General features: G+C 43.8%; 1 protein-coding gene across 3 annotated transcripts in view; it reads left to right on the top strand.

Annotated features, from left to right (window-relative positions):
• The window catches only part of IL4R (interleukin 4 receptor), a 318,820-nt gene that overhangs the window by 130,582 nt on the left and 170,963 nt on the right, over positions 1-17,275 (top strand). For all 3 annotated transcript variants that reach the window (XM_069647185.1, XM_069647187.1, XM_069647186.1), the window contains one exon: positions 14,080-14,196. In XM_069647185.1, coding sequence (XP_069503286.1) covers positions 14,136-14,196 — 61 coding nt within the window. In that variant the 5' untranslated portion in view covers positions 14,080-14,135. The remainder of the gene's footprint in view (positions 1-14,079; positions 14,197-17,275) is intronic.

Raw genomic sequence — 17,275 nt, forward strand, 5'->3', positions numbered from 1 at the left:
GTAATCTAGACAAGGCACTTCTGAGAGGCTTCTTTTGAGTTGCTTTACTGCCTCGGCTTGTTCTGGACTCCACTCTCACTTGACCCTCCCTTCAACAGATTGATCAGGGTTTCTTGTGATCTCTGTGTAATCCTCAATGAACTTTCTACTGTAATTAGTCAGTCCAAGGATGCTCCTTAGCTCACGCAGAGTTGTGGGGTCTTTTAGTTTCAGGAGTGCTTCCACTATCTTTTCCTGGGGACAGAGCCCCTCAGGAGTTATCTCATGCCTGAAGAACTTGACACAGTTCCTGCACCACTGTGCCCTTTGGAAGGATAGTTTTGCTCCAGCAGCCCTCAACTGGGTAAATAGGCCAGGTTACCCCTTTCACCCAAGTCGGGCATGGCTTTGTGTACGAATATGTTAAATTAATTGCCTGAGTTGATGTATCCGAAGGGAGCCCGGGTCCATGTGTACTGCTGCCCCCGAAGGTAAAGGCCAGCTTGTATTGGTCCTCCCTACTGACAGATACGGTCCAGTACCCATTGGTCAGGTCAATGGCAGTGTATACCTTTGACCCCTGGATCTGGACCTGCCCTTGGTCAATGTGTGGGAGAGGCCATCGGGACATGTGGACCTGGTTGTTTAGCTCCCTTAGGTCAGCACAGAGTCTCCACTGGCCGTTGGGTCTTAAAATCTCTAGCACTGGATTATTGAAGGGTCTGTGGACTGGACGAATTATCCCACGGGACTCAAGGTTTTTGATTATTTGCGTGAGGGACTCCATGGATGCGAGAGGCAAGCGCTATTGCTTCGCAAACACTGGAGTCATGCCAGGGTCCGTGGGAATTGTTGTTGTATGGATTTCGGTGCGACCATAGTCATATGAGTCCACCGCAAAGAGATCCTGAAAATCTAAGAAAACTTGTTTCAACTTTTGCTTTTGCTCCAGAGTCTCACAGGCATCAGCTAGATTGACTCTCTCTTCAACCATTTGCCTGAAGCCCGGAAAGACTTCTGGTTCGGCTATCTCAGCGGACCCCTCTAGTTGGGTGGAGAAATCTCTGCTTAAAGTATTGACCTGGACAGAAGGTTCCAGGCAGGGAAGGCAGTCCTTGTGGACCTGGAAGATCACCTCATCCCTCCTGAAGTCACAGGTCACCTCTTCTTTTACCGTAAGGGCAGGAAGAGTACACCAGGAAATTCCTCCCATGCCGGTTGAAGATCCTGTACGGTGTTAAGTCATTGTCGCTATCACTGTCAAAACAGTAATTGGGGATTGTTCCTATCAGTCCATTACCTAAATCCATGGAAAAATGTTGGTCATCAACCGCATTCCAATAATGGTGCCTGCGCCCACAGTGATGTTCCTAAGGTGGCTGTTATCCATCAATATTGGAATGGTGTTGTGTTCTATATTGTCTAATGGTGTTGGGTTTAACCCCAACCCTTGCTGTTGGAGATGGGCATTGAGGTGAACATATACGTCAGGATTTTGCAGTTTCTGTCCTCTTTTAATTTTTAATTCAAGTGGGAATAGTCGTGTCCATCCTGGGATGGTGACTTCCTCTCCAATTTGAACTTCAACTGCATACAGCAGCAATTGGGCTGACCAAAATGCTTTTTCTGAATCATCAAAGTCCATGGGATTACCCCCTAATTGTGACCAGGCTTTGTAGTTTATCAGGTCCAAATCAATGGCAAAGCGATTGAGAATGTCACAGCCTAAATAGAATGCAGCAGGGACATCTCGCACGACCCAACAATTATGTACTATGCTTTTGTTGTCTATAAACATTTTCAGAATACACCTGCTAGGCAGGAGGTGTTTGGAATTGGGAGATTCCAGGTCCATTTCCCATTAGTCAATCAATTTAAATGTGGGAATGGCTGGATCTTTTGGGAGTTTTTGGAACATGGCTTCGCTGATGAAGATCTTATCGTTGTTTACGCACACTCAGGCGAGAACAGATTCCTTCCCCTCAATTAATGAATAGGGATAAATAACTGTTCTCTAATTTTCTGAATATCAACTAAACTTTGAGCTGGTTTTTCATCATTTTGGACTATGGAATTGGGATTTTCTGATTGTGACTTAGTGTAGAATTTCAGGGTATTCCCTTCCAGTGTGGAATGCCACTTGAAACTGGAAGGAAGGTTGATTTTCAGAAATAGAGAGGAATTCCCATCACCAGCTTGTTGTCATACAGAAACTACTGTCAAGTCAGGGATTTGGTGGTTTTCAAAATGGAACTCAATATGATCCTGTTTTTGTTCATGGCATGTGCGATTTAAACTAACAAGCTTGACACAATGGGGGTCATTACGAGGTTGGAGGTAACCATGCCACAATTTACGGGTCCCGCGAGGAGACTCATAATAGGGCGGTAAGGGGTTAACAGCGCTGGCACCATTACCGGTGCCGTTAACCCCTTACCGCCAACCTCATAATGACCCCCAATGTTTTAATTTTATTGGCCGGTTAGTCTGGGTCCAGAGGACCTTGTTCACGCAGTCTATTAGGGGGGACAACCTTCGCAGGATATCATTCCCCAGTAGACAGGGTGTGCCCTCTGGCGTCACGACTATGACTGGGTGTTTCACCTTATGTCACCCAATTTTAATTTCCACATCCGCAGTCCCATCAACAGGAATTTCTTTCCCATCGAAGTTCTGAAGTTGTCCAGGAAGAGCGGTGAGAGGAATCTGGTATCTCTCCCCCTTCCTGAATTCAGCTGATCAAAGGCTCTCTTTGACAGAAGAGTTGCTTGGGATCCAGTGTCCACTAGTGCCGACATTGTACACTGCCCTTGTATTTGGACTGGGGCATAAAATCTTCCCTCCTTCTCCTCAAGGGGGCAGAGATAATTTTGGACCAGTTGGTTGGTCAATATCTTGATTCTTGATTCCGACACAGGGGTAGTTTGGGCATGATTTTGTGTGGGAGTTTGGGGAGCTGCAAGACAAATGTGGCAGTTGGATATTGGGGGAGTTTTGGGCTCTCCTGGTTCTGATTCTGCCCCCCCCCCCTTTTTGGAGGCAGTCACCAGAATAGGTGTGCGCAGTGGGGTTTCCCAAATTATCATTCTGGGGTTCAATAATGAGCGATTCTAACTCAGTCCCCACATTCACCCAGTCTTCATTAGGATCTCTTGGGACCCATTTTTCTATGAGAGGAGTTCCCACGTCCCTGAAGGAGAAGATCTTTCTCCCAAAATCCTCTAAGGACCCCTCTCCTTCAAATTGAAGGACACTAACCGCCTCCACAAAATGGGCCTTTTTAGGTTCTTTATTTCTCCTACCCGCCCTTTTTTCCTTGGGTTGCAGACTTTTGGGGGCAGAAGATTTTGGTTCTGGTTCCTGGGTTTCCAGGTGCTTTTCACAAGTGGGGAAGGAAGCTTCCTCTAAGTCTTTACACCTCCCTTCCCCCCGTGCCTCCTCCTTTGGAACCCGTGGGTTGTCTGGGTTCTCTCCCCGTCATTGTTCTGGAGTGCCAGACCCTTGGTTTGTGGGGTTCTGAGTCGCCATGTTCATCTGAGGTTTCTGCTGAGCCCTCAACATGTCACCCAGATCCTGGGACAGGTTCTGGACCTGGCGCTCCAGTTGTGAAACCCGTTCTGGCTGGTATGGGGGTCCCTGGTCCATCCTAGGTGAATCCCGGGAAGGGTAGCTATCCCTTCTCCCATATTACCCTGGGTTTGGATAGTTGGGGTAACCCTCCACCCTGGGCCTCCCCTCTCCCGGATTGGGCTGTCTGGGCTCAGCAAAGTGGGGAAAGAAAGGAGGGTTGTTCTGTAGGTTGAAGTTTTGAGGGTACCAGGGGAAGAAACTCAACCCGCCATTTGGGGGATTACTGCCCTCCTGGGGAAAGTTAGGAGGGAGGTTTCCCAGGGTGGTACATACCTGATACCTGGTTGGATCCCCCCTTGGGCTGGGGGAGTCCACACATACCCCAGGATGGGTTTGTTACCCTTGTATCGGGGCCTAAAGTAATTGGGGGAGTTAGGGGTCCCATTTGTGGGATTACCTCCCTGACTACCACCTGTCTGGGATTGGCCGGAGGGCCTTCTGGTTCCTTGGTTGGATGGATTTTGGACAGGCATATTTTTAGGCCCCCCCCATCTCCAGATCTAAATTGGGGGCAACCTTCACCTCCGCCACCTTAGCAGCAGCAGGGGTGTTGGCTGGTTTGGGGTTTTTATTTGTGTTCTTGTTATCTACAGGTTTTTGTACCTCATAAATACGGGTCACCTGTTCTATGACCCAGTCCAGTGATCTCTTCTCGTGAAAGTCCATCACCAGCTGTGTCATTATATATTTGGGGATTGCATGGAAGAAGGTGGCGATGAACTCCCTACTATCTGTGCGCACCCTCCTGGTGGTCTGCGCAAAGGCACGTTGGAGCTCCTGCACAATTTCTTGTGGGGCCTGATATTCCCCGCACTGCGGATTGTAGGCCGCCTTGCGGGCCTCTTGGTGGTTTCTATATGCAGAGAAATGTTTTAAGATGGCCGCCCTGTAGGTGGACCATCTTGAGTGGTTCTGATCCCCCAGTCCTGCAAAGAAACTGGAGTATTCAAGGGAGAATGTCCATTTCACATACTGTATGCAATTCTGGCTGTCCTTCAGATGAAAAGTGTCCATCATCTGTTCATATAATTCTAGGTGTTCCCAGACAGGATACTTTGCTTTTTTATGATATGGAGTTATTACATTCCTAATGGCCTTGATCTGCCTAAGGGGATCTTTTTGCATAGCTCTCTTAATTTTGTTTGCCTTTTTGGTTTTACTCACCATAGTCCACTCGTCCTCAGACTCAGAGGCACTGATACTGGAGGTGGTTTCTTGATCCTCTAGGCACTCCCTGATTCTGCGAGCTTGAGAAGGGCTTGCAGAATGTGGGGGCCTAGTTTCCCTATTCCTGTGGTGCTCAGTGCTCAGAAGAGTCTTCTGACTCACCGATGCTCCCAGGATTGGCAGAGTATACCCCCCCCCCACTGCCCTAACTGGGTAGAGGTCTTCAGGATACTCTTTTTGGGTTTATTTGCTGGAGTTCCCCACCAAATTTCACACACTGATCTTTTGGTAGGCGGTATTTTTGTGGATCCAATTCCCTGACTTTCCCCTCATAGGAGTCTTCCTGGTCAGAGATATTAGCCCTAACATTTGGGGATCTGTACAGGGACGCCTGTCCATCAATTTCTGTCAGTCCCATATTACCAACTCTATTGAATTCTGCCCTCCCCATGGCCCCCGGTTCATATGAGCCAGTAGACATGAAGCTGTCAGAGTTCATGGTATTGAAGGGGTTAGAGTCCCTGAGTACAGGGGTCCTTATGTTATGATTAGGGGTTGCTCTGTCCCTCTCTACCTTTTCTTTTTCAGCCCCTATTTCCTGGTGATAAGCAAAAATCTGAGCCTTTTGTTCCTCTATTAAAGCCTGACTGTTCTCAATGATTCGCTCCTGCATTGCCACTTGCTGGTGGAGCAAATCATTCTTTTCACAGAGAGCCAGATTGTCTCTTTGCGCTTCCTGCATGGTCTGGGAATACCGGGCCAATTTCTGCTGCACGAGACTCACCTCCTGAGTTTTAGCATCTTTGGTCTGGGTGTTCCCTCTCCCAGAGCATCCTCCACCCGTCTGGTGAGCTCTATTTAGCTTCCCATATTCTGTCTTTAATTCATTGAGCTCCTGGATGACCAACTTTCTTCCCTCTAGCTCTGTTTTTAATTGGTTTACTTCCTGGCCCAAGGCATCTCTCTCCTGATTTAGGGTGCCCCTCTGTTCAGCCAGGTTGTCCCTTTGTTTTTTTATAGTATGGGATTTCTGGCTCTCTTGATAAAATTTCTCTCCCCAGAGTGGAAGTCTCTCATAATTAATTTATTATTTTCCTCTTTCAAAGTTTCTATCTGCTTTTGTAGGGTAACTATCTGTTCTGTGCAGACTCTATTTTAATTGAATTGTTGCGCCAGTTTCTGTTGACTCTGTTGCAGAGAGTCAACCCTTTCCTGACACTCCTCTTTCAGTGCCTGTAATTGGGTGTCTTGCTCTGCATTCTCTTTCAGTAGGAGAGACAGACCTTCATTTAATTTTGTGACATAATCTCTAGATTCTGCCTCTAATTCGTGGTCCTTCAGTAGCCTTTGTTCTGCAGAGCCCTTCAGTAGCCTTTGTTCTGCAGAGTCTAGATCATTCTGGATTCTCTCTAGTGATTCAGTTTGATTCTGTGCCAGAACAATGTTTTCAGCATGCTTTTCCTGCATCACACCTATGTGGAGGTATAGGTAGGCGGCAATTCTGGCAATTTTGCTTTGCTTCTCTTTAGTTTTTACGGCCATGGACAATTCACTGAGCGTTTGATTTAAGGTGCCCTTGTCCTGCCATGTATCCAGGTTCATGGCAGTGACCTTTTCTGTGAATTCCTGCTGCCAGACATGTTCATTCTGTTCTGGCCACTCACCCCTGACAAAATGTTTGTGCAGGAGGTGCTCCCTAGCCATTTTGATTTCCACTGGGATCGGCATTTTGGAAATATCACTTTCTTTATTAATGATTTTGGGGTTGACTACTTTAACTTTTACAGACCGGCCTGGTTTTGCAGTATTTGTTTTGGGAGGCGCTTGTACAGTGTAGTACAGTACACCAACCAAGCAAATTGTCTCTACCCTGCAGGTTAGTCCGCTGTGCTAGACTGTCACGGATGGTAACTCAAACTCAAAATCACGGCACGAGTCCCCAAATCTATTAAGTATTTCAATCAGGCGATACACCCTGGTCTCAGCCTAGTATGCAGCGCACGGCTGAAATGCTTATTTTATTATATGTATAGGTTCAATATTCGGAGTGATATACCACTCATGTCACACCCCTTCTCAAATACCCCAGGTCACAATGGACCAGGAATCAGGCTAGTTGGTAAAGGTAAAATTTATTTATTTACAATTCAAATGAAACATATACTTTTAAAAGGGAGTAGTAATCACATGTGGTGACAATAACTGATAGGAAGGTATGTAATGCACATAAATTCATTCTTTAGCAACACAGATGGAAAACACCAGAGAAAAGAACTCTTTTGGCTTGTTTGGAAATATAGCACTTAAGTTAGGATTTCCCCCTGCAAGATTCTTCAACCCACAAACAAACAATTCTAAATAGAAATAAGTAGGCAGCAGGTAATCAGGAATAAGGAATATAAAATAGAATTCAAATCTAACCTTCCCACCCCAAACAAGAGAGAAAAACGGATTTAAAATCTTACACTTTAAAGCAGAGGTCTTCAAACTGTGGGGCACGCCCTCCCAGTGGGGCGTGGCCGCATCCCAGGGGGGGGCGCCAGAGCCCAGCATGAAATGTTAAAAAAAAAAAAAAATTTTTTTTTTAGATTGGAGGAAATGTGAAGGGGCAGCTCACATGGTCAGACTGGACCATAAATCAGTCTTAGGCACCAATGAAAAAATGGCCAGCAGTTGCAAATGGATATTCAGTCCTTTAGTCACAGACTTTTTGAATAGTACCCAAGTGGTTGTTTTTTGTTCAAATGTTAACAAATTGTGATATTTAAAGAATATTTATTCAGCAACAATGGTCAAAACTACTAGCTGCATAGTGAAGTAACTCCTCAAACTGGCCCACGTTAGCCAAAAAAGTGGCCCATTTTGACTGGCCTACACTAGCATTTTGCATTTTTGGTACGGTCATCGCCCTATTGCCCTAGAGGCCAGTACAAGCCTGCCGGCTCATCCATAATGGGTGAGGGGTGTCCACCCACTGGCCACCTCACCCATTATGGAGGAGCTGAAGAGCCAGCCCAGTGAAACACTGAGCACTCCCTCAGCTGCTTTTTCCAGCTGAGGGAGTGCTCCTGGGCTGGCTGAACTGTCAAAGGGAAACACTATTTCCCTTTGACAGTTCATTTCCCCAGCCGCACATGATCACTGAGCCATGCAACGCTGGGGGTGTTTTGCTTCGCCAGCCTTGCATAGCTGATTGGAAATGCTGGCTGGGGCACTGCATGTATGTATGTGCGAGGGGGTGCTCCTGCGCCTCCTCGCACATACGGGCAGAGCAACCTGGAGCGGGGCATTTTAGCAACCACGCACAGGCCCCTGCAGAAGGTACGTTTATGGTGATTTTTTTTTTATTTAAATGTGAATGGATGTGTGTATGCTTGTGTTATGGGACTGCTGGGAGCAGAATGGGTGGCAGCACTGGGATAGTGGTGGGAGTAGGGTGGGGAGATCCCAGGGTCTGTACTGGGAGTAGGGTGCGGTGACGGCACGCAAACGTTCTTAGAGATTTCTACATACTGTCTATCTGGAACTTTTGGGGGGGCCCGGCCTGCCCAAACTTTGCTCAGGGGGGGCCCAGGCCAAAAAAGTTTGAAGAACACTGCTTTAAAGTGACATTTCAGAAATGGCTGGGTAAAACACTGAATGTGTGCAAACATTCTCAAATCAGTACAAATCTCTATGGGAGCAACATTGGAAAGATACTAACAATCATGAGCTATATTTTGAGCAAAAGTAAACACTTTGAATCTGAATAGAAGTTTGAAAATAATTTCAAATAAAAATCACACATGTAAAACTTTGCAAATTTCTGGATTCCCGCCTAAAATTAACCTAGCTATTAAACTGATGAAGATATGCAATGTTGAATGAGAGGCATTTTTAGAAAAATTGGGTAGTGAAAACAGAAAAGAAACTCAGTTTGGACAAGAACATATTTACTATAGTTTTACTCTATGCTAGAGCATTCCAGCGAGAATACTAAGGAGGGACACTGTAAGCTATAGAGTTGATTAATGACTTCACCACCAGATCCGCAGTGCCCACTCCGGCGGAACCAGTCGGTTCACTTGAAGGAGGATTGATAGTTTTAAGATTTACAAAAGATAAAAATGACTAAGAAATGGCGCTTAGCAAGATAAATCAAAGACAGGATTGCAATGAGGATTCTGACAATGTCACGTTATTAAGGTAAGGATAGGATGGTTTAGAGATTGGGATGAGACAAGGCAAGGAAAGGTATGCTATGGTTTTCTATGATTCCTATTAATACTTACAGTCCACTTTAATTTAGGATTTTGGATCGTCAAGGGTTCTGGTCATCACACTGATCGGGTCTAACCATGGACAGCTGGGCAACTCGGGCGGAACAGGATCATCTAGGCCATTCTGGTCACCGGACTGCACTGGACTGGGCTTTGTGGTTACTGGAGACTGGAGATCAGTGGGATGGCGAGTTTGCAGCAGGCATGCATTTAGTAGTAGCAAGCCAGGTTGGATCAGGATGCTTCCCTTGGGTTTTTGGGATTTTTAGAATTTGAAGCCTAGCTGAAAAGGGGTTCAGCAATGCATAGGCCATGGCTTTGCAATGAAATCTAACATCAGGATCAAGTTTAATTAAGAATCAAGAACAGGACGCCACGCAGGAAATCAGGACGAAAGTCAGGAATCGGTATCTGAGTGTTGTCAGGTTCCCTTATTTATCATGCCAAATGACATCACTAAAGTATATGGCATGGGCAGGCTTACTGTCCACACCCATAAAGCTAGAATTGGACCAGAGCATAGTTTCTGCCTTGCTCTTCGCTGATTGGATCACAGAAAAGGATGCCATGTTTATGGTGTGAATTTTACAATGTCTAGAAACCTCCCCTAGCTCCTAGAACCAAAATGTAATTTGACCACAAATACATATTTATGCAGTGATAACCTCTGAGAAAATCAGATACACAGCTTACATATTTTGTGGGTCATATTCCAACCCAAACCCCAAGTCTGCGGGACCTGGTTTAGCCTTTCTGCTAGATTTTAACAATTTTAACCATGAAAGATTTGGCCTAAAATGTCCCAATTTTGTACACAGATGTGCATTTAACCCTGGGATGTGTGTACAAAATGCTATGTGCACAATATCAATGCTTTCCCCACAATCTGTCATTCTTTACAACTTCTGTTCCTTATGCAGTAGTGAGTTCTACCAAGTCTTCAAGAAAAAGCATAAAATTAGATTTAAACTACCAACTTTCATATTTTTCCTCATTCGTGCTGTTAAATGTCTTGAACGTTCAGTTACAAAATAGGCTTTTAAAACCAAAAGGAAGTCTATTGTCACTTATCATTTTCTTTACCCCACTTGCTGTCAGTTGTCACTTTCTTTGAAACAGGATGAGGGGCCTCTCTCTTGATTGAAGGTTTTATTGCCCCTCACAATTGACAGGTCAGAGTCTCAGCCTGCTATTGTCCCAGCCTGTAGCAAAGACGAATGTCTGATGAGCTTGTGAAGTTTCTTTGTCCTGGTGCATTCAAAGTCTTTCAAGCTGGCAATTAGCACTTTCCTGTGCCAGACGTTGAGGTGTCCCCCTTTCTCAGGCCTAGCAACTGGCAGAGCAGGTTTTTTTTATATAGTTTACCAACTTAGCCTGGGTTTAGCTTTGATTTTCACATTTTAAATGTTTACTTTAAACCTATGGAATTAAACCGTTTATAGGTGGATTTTTAACAGTAGCAAATCCTTTTACATTCTTAAATAATCAAGCCTGTACACAATAATATATTTTAAAAATAGGCGATTTTCTCTCTTCAGTCAGAAAAAGCACGTTTTACTTTTTCTTTAAATTCGGTTTTCATCTCCAGCAAATACACACTTTATGCAGCTATAGTTTTTTCTTGAGTGCTGGAGTTGTTTGCAGCATGGATAAATGTATCAAGCATTTGTTTAGAGTCTTTCTCTGGACAGCTGATTCTTTAGATACTGTTGCAAAGAAATAGCAGTGTCCCCCCCCCCCCTTGGAAAATGAAAAACAAAGTCCCTGGTTGCTTTTCCAAAGATACTTTTTGTAGGAGCTGTCATTCAAATGAGGCCCGGTTCCTCTGAGACTGAAGACTGATCCTCGGCATTGCAGGGCCCCTTTGGTCATGGTGGTTCATAAGAAATGAATGGATTTAGCAACAAAACAGCACTTTTTAAGGTTGAAAAGCTGACATTTTAAAGAGGCATTTTAGGTTTAGAGCAAAGTAATGCTGCTTCTTTCCTTTGCTCCATGTAAAATGTTGCAGAGCACACTGGCACATTCTGCGGGTGAGTACTCTGTTGCACCCCACCTGAAATGTGTGTTAGCAGGGCGGTGCAGCCATTTCCTGGTTATTGAAAAGCGCGGTTTAGGGATCTTGGCACACACAAGAGTCAGCGCATCCGTTTGTGCTGTTTCTTGCATCAAAGTAGCAAAGTGGTGTAACATAGCACATCTGAGTGGGTCAAAATATCCCACAATTGTTTCACAGGAAAGGTCATGAGTTCAGTAATGATTGTGCCTGTATCTGTACATCAATTCCCCATAGGAGGAAAGCATGTTTTTCTCTTTTGTCCGTGGTTAGATGGTCAACATGTTTCAATTGCCACTGATAGAATCAGAGCAAAATGTTACAAATGATGTGTTTTAAAGAAAGACTTAAACATTTATGTTATTTCAAGCCACAACTAATATGTTATGTCACCACTTTCATGTCAGATGATTCCTCACCTTCAGTGAAATGGTGGGAGTTGCAGCTTTAACCACAAATATTTGAACACTGTATGGAGCAGTTGTGGGTGCTATCCACCTCGGTTGGTCACAGGCGTGCTGGAAACTATTTGGGCCCTGGCAATAACTTTCTTATGAATTAAGCACTGCAGGCTGTATGCCACGTGCACAGTCGAGCACCGCAACCTCGATTCACTCGTCCAAAAGCCAGGCAGGGTTTACTCGGCTCTTCATCTTTCCTGAGTGGATAAGGTAAATTCAGTGCTATGAAACCGGGTAATATTTGAATCGAATATTACAGTGCTTTGAAGCAGAAAGAATCTGGCATTACCGCCGGTAGTATTCCTAAACTCTGCCCAATCCTAAAATCTGCCCAATCACTGCTTTGCCACTGTATCAGTGTGCCTGCCCCTTCCATGCATTACATGGCAAGGTGGTGAGAGGGAGAGCATCATGGATGCCCACTTTTTCACCCTCTTCCAATGGCCCCTTTCAAAAAGTATTTTCCCTGTAATGAACGGAAGTGCTTCTGCTTTTCGGAACTTTGCAGTTTGTACCCTGTAAAATCATGATAGTTACTGCTGGTGAGTACTAAAACCGGAAGTATTTCGCAAATACCTCCTGTTTGAGCGTTAGTTCCAAGGCTGTAATGAGGTACAAGGTCAGATTTAAACACCACCTTTTTGTCTGAGCTTCCATCATTACTTGTTGCCAAAGTTACATTTTATCGAAATGCATTGTCCTTTTCATTTAAGTGCAGTGCTCTGGGCAAAAACACCATGATAATGGTAATAAATTACATTCATTTATGGTGTTGCAGCATGCAGGGGTAACAGGAGTTTATCACAGGCCAGCTGGTTAATGCGTCTAAATGCAGCAAATGCACTCAGTGAAACTACTTTTCAACAGTGCAAATGCAAATTTGCATGGTATTAGCACCAGGGCAACGTTTTCCCATGTGCAAAAAACATTTGGGCCATATTAGAAAACATTTGCACTATTACAATTCATAGATGTACCACATGTAAATATGTGCAGACTAAAAATACAAACACCTGCGAACAAGGGAAGGCTGATTTGGAAAAGGTTTTGCAAATTTGCAATCGTTTCAGTCAAAACCTTCTATAACATGAAGTTAGTCCCAACAGTGATCTTTGGGGCCGATCGCTTTGGGACACTACCAGGACAAACATGGGAAATTCTGCAGGGCAGATTCTGTAAGAAAATGCTGAAGATTCCTAATTGTGTACCCTCTTCAACAATAATAATGCAAGAGCTTGGCTTGATTTCCATGAATGCTCAGGTCATTTGAAAATATCTGACCTTATTTCAGAACTGCGTCCTGGACACACCAGTCAGAGGCTTTGGTATCTTAAAAGAAGCAATCATGGGCGGTCGTGATAAAGATCTCCAGGAGTGGAGAACAGCTTGTCCGGATGTGTTGCAAGACCTAGCTACGACGGAACAACAGCTTATGACTAATCCGGTCTCGAAGGTCAAATTGCGGAGACAGGACTGGATCCAGACCCAAGACAAAACTAGCCATGTGAATTTCTGTCACCAAGAAGTTGTCGTATGCAGGCCTTATAATGTCTTGCCAAAATACCTGTTAAAGTGTGCAGGTAGCGGGATTCAAGCCAGATACACGCGATTCCGTCTGAATCTTTATCCCACCCTGGACATTGTAGCCTTAAGGAAAACAGATGGTGCAAGGAGTAATACATGCAGACTGTGCAAAGTAAAGAACGAGAAAGAAAAACTTAAACATTTTGTCCTGTTCTCTAAAGCAATTACTTCACACAGAACTGTGATGCTGGGAGCCTTTTTTGGAGAGTCCAGAAGATGTGACGGTGAAGACTGGTGGCAGATCTGCATGCAAGAAAAAGTGCATCAATGAAGAGGAATGACCTATCATCAGGGAATAGGGACCGAGAAGGGAACTTTGCAACTCATGTCTTGGACAGAAGAGTGTTTGAATTCTTTCTGTTAATTATTTTTGTAAAGGTTAAGCACCCACGATAAAGTTATAATACCTTTTTAATAAAAAAAAACAAAAAAAACGATTACAGTTACCATTTTGCATGTTATTAGCACTAGGGCAAAGTTTGCAGTTTGGCAAAAAACCCTTCTTTCAATGCACCTTTGCATGCAGGCAAAGTTTGCTCTGGTGTCGATTCAAAATGGTATTAGCACTAGGGCAAAGTTTGTCTTGGTGCAAAAATGCACTGAAAATATATATTGTTTGTCCTAGTACTAATACCATGTAAAATTGCACTTTCAATGGCGCAAAGGTTTTCTAATGTGGCCCCAATGGGTCTACTTTACAAAGCGTTTTCCAGTGGGATTGTGCCGTTGGAAAACGCATTTGTAAATCCGGCCTAATGTATTTTGCACTAGTAGCACTGTGGAAAATTGCACTTTGACCAGTTCAACGTTTCTGTAATCTGGCCCCTGGTACCAATCCACATGATACAGCCTTTCTGTTTTTGTATTTATTTTCCTTATGAAGTGTTGCTAGCTGAAACCTTTGAAAACGTCTGATCTATGACCCCTGTCTTATGTTTTTCAGCTGTTCAGCAATGAAGGTCATGTTTCCAAAGAAAGAAGAGTGCCGCTAACTGCAGGATGAGGGAAAGACAGGCTATCTACGTGTGGCTGCTGGTCGCCCTCTCTGGATGCTACTACAGTAAGTAATGAGCATGGAGCGGTGAATAAAGTTCCATAGGAACTGTTTTTTAAAAAGTCTGTAAAAATTCACATGATGAGTTGGGAAAATCAGGTTTGTCAGTTTCCACTTACACAAAAAACATGTTTACATAAAATAATTTCAGGGCATTGCTTCCAGTGAACATTGCCCTATTAGAATCTAATCTTAAAAGTGGAATCTACTTCCTCTTGTTATAGCACAAAGAACAGAAATTCATTGGGGCTCATTTAAAAAAAATAATGTAACCTGCACGCACGGGCAGGCCTACATTTGCACTTTATCCTCTTCGTGCAATTTTGATAATTTGCACTACGAAGTGTAAAGAAAAGTGTCAAGCAGGGAAAAACAGATTCACATGCTTTTGTTTGCACTTCGTATGTGCAAAAAGTGTAAATGCCTTTCACAATTTGCAAATGCTGAAGGCATGTACAGTGGATTCCTATGGAATCTGACTGCTTTTGGCATGTGCTAAAAGCAGGCGGATTTCATAAAAATCCTATGCATTAACACCAGCCTGTAAATTACAAGTTAATAATTATTTTTGGCAGGAGGAACATATGGCGCAGGTGGACACAGCAATTACATTCTTTGCCCCTGCTCTGGCCACCGAAATAATGAAAATGCCCTGGAGTGTAAAAACAGATGCAAAATGTGTCCTAAACCTTTTATGGCAGGCGTGTACACTTATTTTTGTACCGCACTGCATGCAAAATAAGCGCTGCTCTGTTATTGAGCAGTGTTGTTTTAACGTATTTTAAGAATGCACTTAGTGGTTTGTGGTACTGCCGTAGACTGGAATATCATGTTAAAAAAATAGTATACCTTCCCTTTTAGTAAGTGGGCAACTAGTCTTTAAAAGATGGATGCTACTGAGGAAAGACCAATATTGGTAGATTCCATTCGGACTGAAAAGTTGCAAGTCACAGTGCTGGTTGCAGGTTTTACGATCTAACTTTTGAAACAGTTTCACATTCTATTGTGTGGGATATTTTGACCCATTCCGATATGCCCCACTGCATCACTTTACAAATGTGGAAAGAAACAGTCAAAAATGGATGCGCTAACCCTTGTGCGCGCAAACATCTGCAAAACTGCGAATGGGTCACAATCATAAAAGGCTGCACACCCCTGCCACACACAGTCAAGGTGGGGGTGAAAACAGAATTCTCATTGCAGGAACATGCCAGTGGGTGCTGTTACATTTAACATGAAGCAATGCCATAGAATTGGGCTAAAAACCGAAAATGCATTTTAAAATGAAGCTTTGCAACCTTCAAAGTGCTGTTTTAGCGCTAGATCCATTTTATTTTCCAGTGAACCATTGGAATTAAAAGGGTACTGAAATTACAGATTATCTAGTGTTGGATTGAGGGGCTCAGATGAGCTGGGCCTCACTGACTGACAGCAGCTAAGAAATGTATTTCATGAAAAAGGCAGCCCAGCAACATTTGTTTTCAGTTCCACTGGAAAAAATGCAGCTAAAAATTGCAACATGTAACAATTTCAGCTGTGCAGAGAGAACTCCAAGCAAAGGCTGGATACATATATCCATACTACAAAGAAATCCCAGCACTCAAGGACAGAAATAATGCTGAATAACATGTGTGTGCTGCAGAGGAAAATCTGATGTAAAAGACTCAATTTAAATGTACTTTTTCATGAAGGAAGTGCAAAATCACCTGTTTAAAAAGCATGTTTTTGTGAAAGGCCAAATTCTTTAAATATCAAAATCCACCTATAAACTGTATTCATGTATGTGTTAATGAAGGATGTAAGGAACTTAAAGTCAAAAACCAGTCTTGAGTTAATTAAATAGTTAAGTCTGAGCTGACAGCTTCAGCCTGGGAATGGGTGACACCTCACTGCGGGCAGGAAAGGCTTAATTGCTGCTGGAAGGCCTTGCATACTCGGAACAAAGGCCCTCATTAGACATTCGTCCTTGCTTCAGGCACAGACAATATAAGAATTGGACATCCATCCTCCAAGAGGAGGGGCAGGATGGGGGGGAGGCTTCTTAGTGAACTTCAAAGGACTGGCCATTTGCTCACTTGGGAAGTAAGAAAAAAAACTGACATGCTGCAAGTCTAATATTGTATACCCGTGTTCTAGGGCTGATTACACAGATATGTACCGGGTTAGGAATTGTTAGGCTAAATCTTTATGATTAAAATTGACATAATTCCACAGAAAGACAAAGCCAGCTTGCACTGACGTAGGAGTTGGAGGTAAAGGTAACCCACAACATATGTCTGTGGGAGTTCCCAAGTCACATCATAGAATATGACAGCTCTTTCTGTCTTCCACCCAGAAGAAGGCAAGTGCCTTTAACCACTCAAAGCCGTGTGGGTGTGGACTGTAATTCTGCCCCTACTCTAAACTGAGCGAAGTCACTTGGCATGATAAATAAGGGAACTTCACAACACACAGACACACACTGATTCCTGACTCCATTCTGATTTCCGCTTGATGCTCTGGTCCTGACTTATTCATCTTGTTCCTGAATTCTTCATCTTGACCAAACCAAGGACTCAGCATTTGCTGAACTCTTTTCAGCTAGGCCCACATCCTGAAATCATCCCAAAAAACTTCAGGGAAATCATTCTGATCCAGTTTGGCTTGCTACCATTCATGCTTGCCTGCTGAAACTCACCATACCACTGATCTACAGTGTCCAGAAGGGCCAATCCAATCTGAGGTGCAGTCCAATTGACCAGAACCGCCCAGCTGATCTAATTCCGCCAGAAGTGCCCTGCTGCCTGTAGACCTGATCCGTGACGACCAGAACCTGACGGTCCAATCTTAAATTACAAGTGGACTGTAAGTATCAATAAGAATCCTAGTAACCCATAGTATATTTGCCTTGTCCTATCCCAATCTATAACCCATCCTCTCTTTAACTTAAGAACCTCTAATATTGTCAGAACCATTCTTGCAACCCTGTTTGTAATCCCTAGTGTTAGCGTTGATTTTTGCTCATTTGTTTTACAAGACCATAAGTGATTAGTGATTTGGATTAAAGTAATTCCCATAACGAAAAACAGAGTATCCGCCACGTGAA

The sequence above is a fragment of the Ambystoma mexicanum genome, chromosome 2q (genome assembly GCF_040938575.1).
Source record: "Ambystoma mexicanum isolate Mex_15411 chromosome 2q, UKY_AmexF1_1, whole genome shotgun sequence".
Lineage (NCBI taxonomy): Eukaryota > Metazoa > Chordata > Amphibia > Caudata > Ambystomatidae > Ambystoma > Ambystoma mexicanum.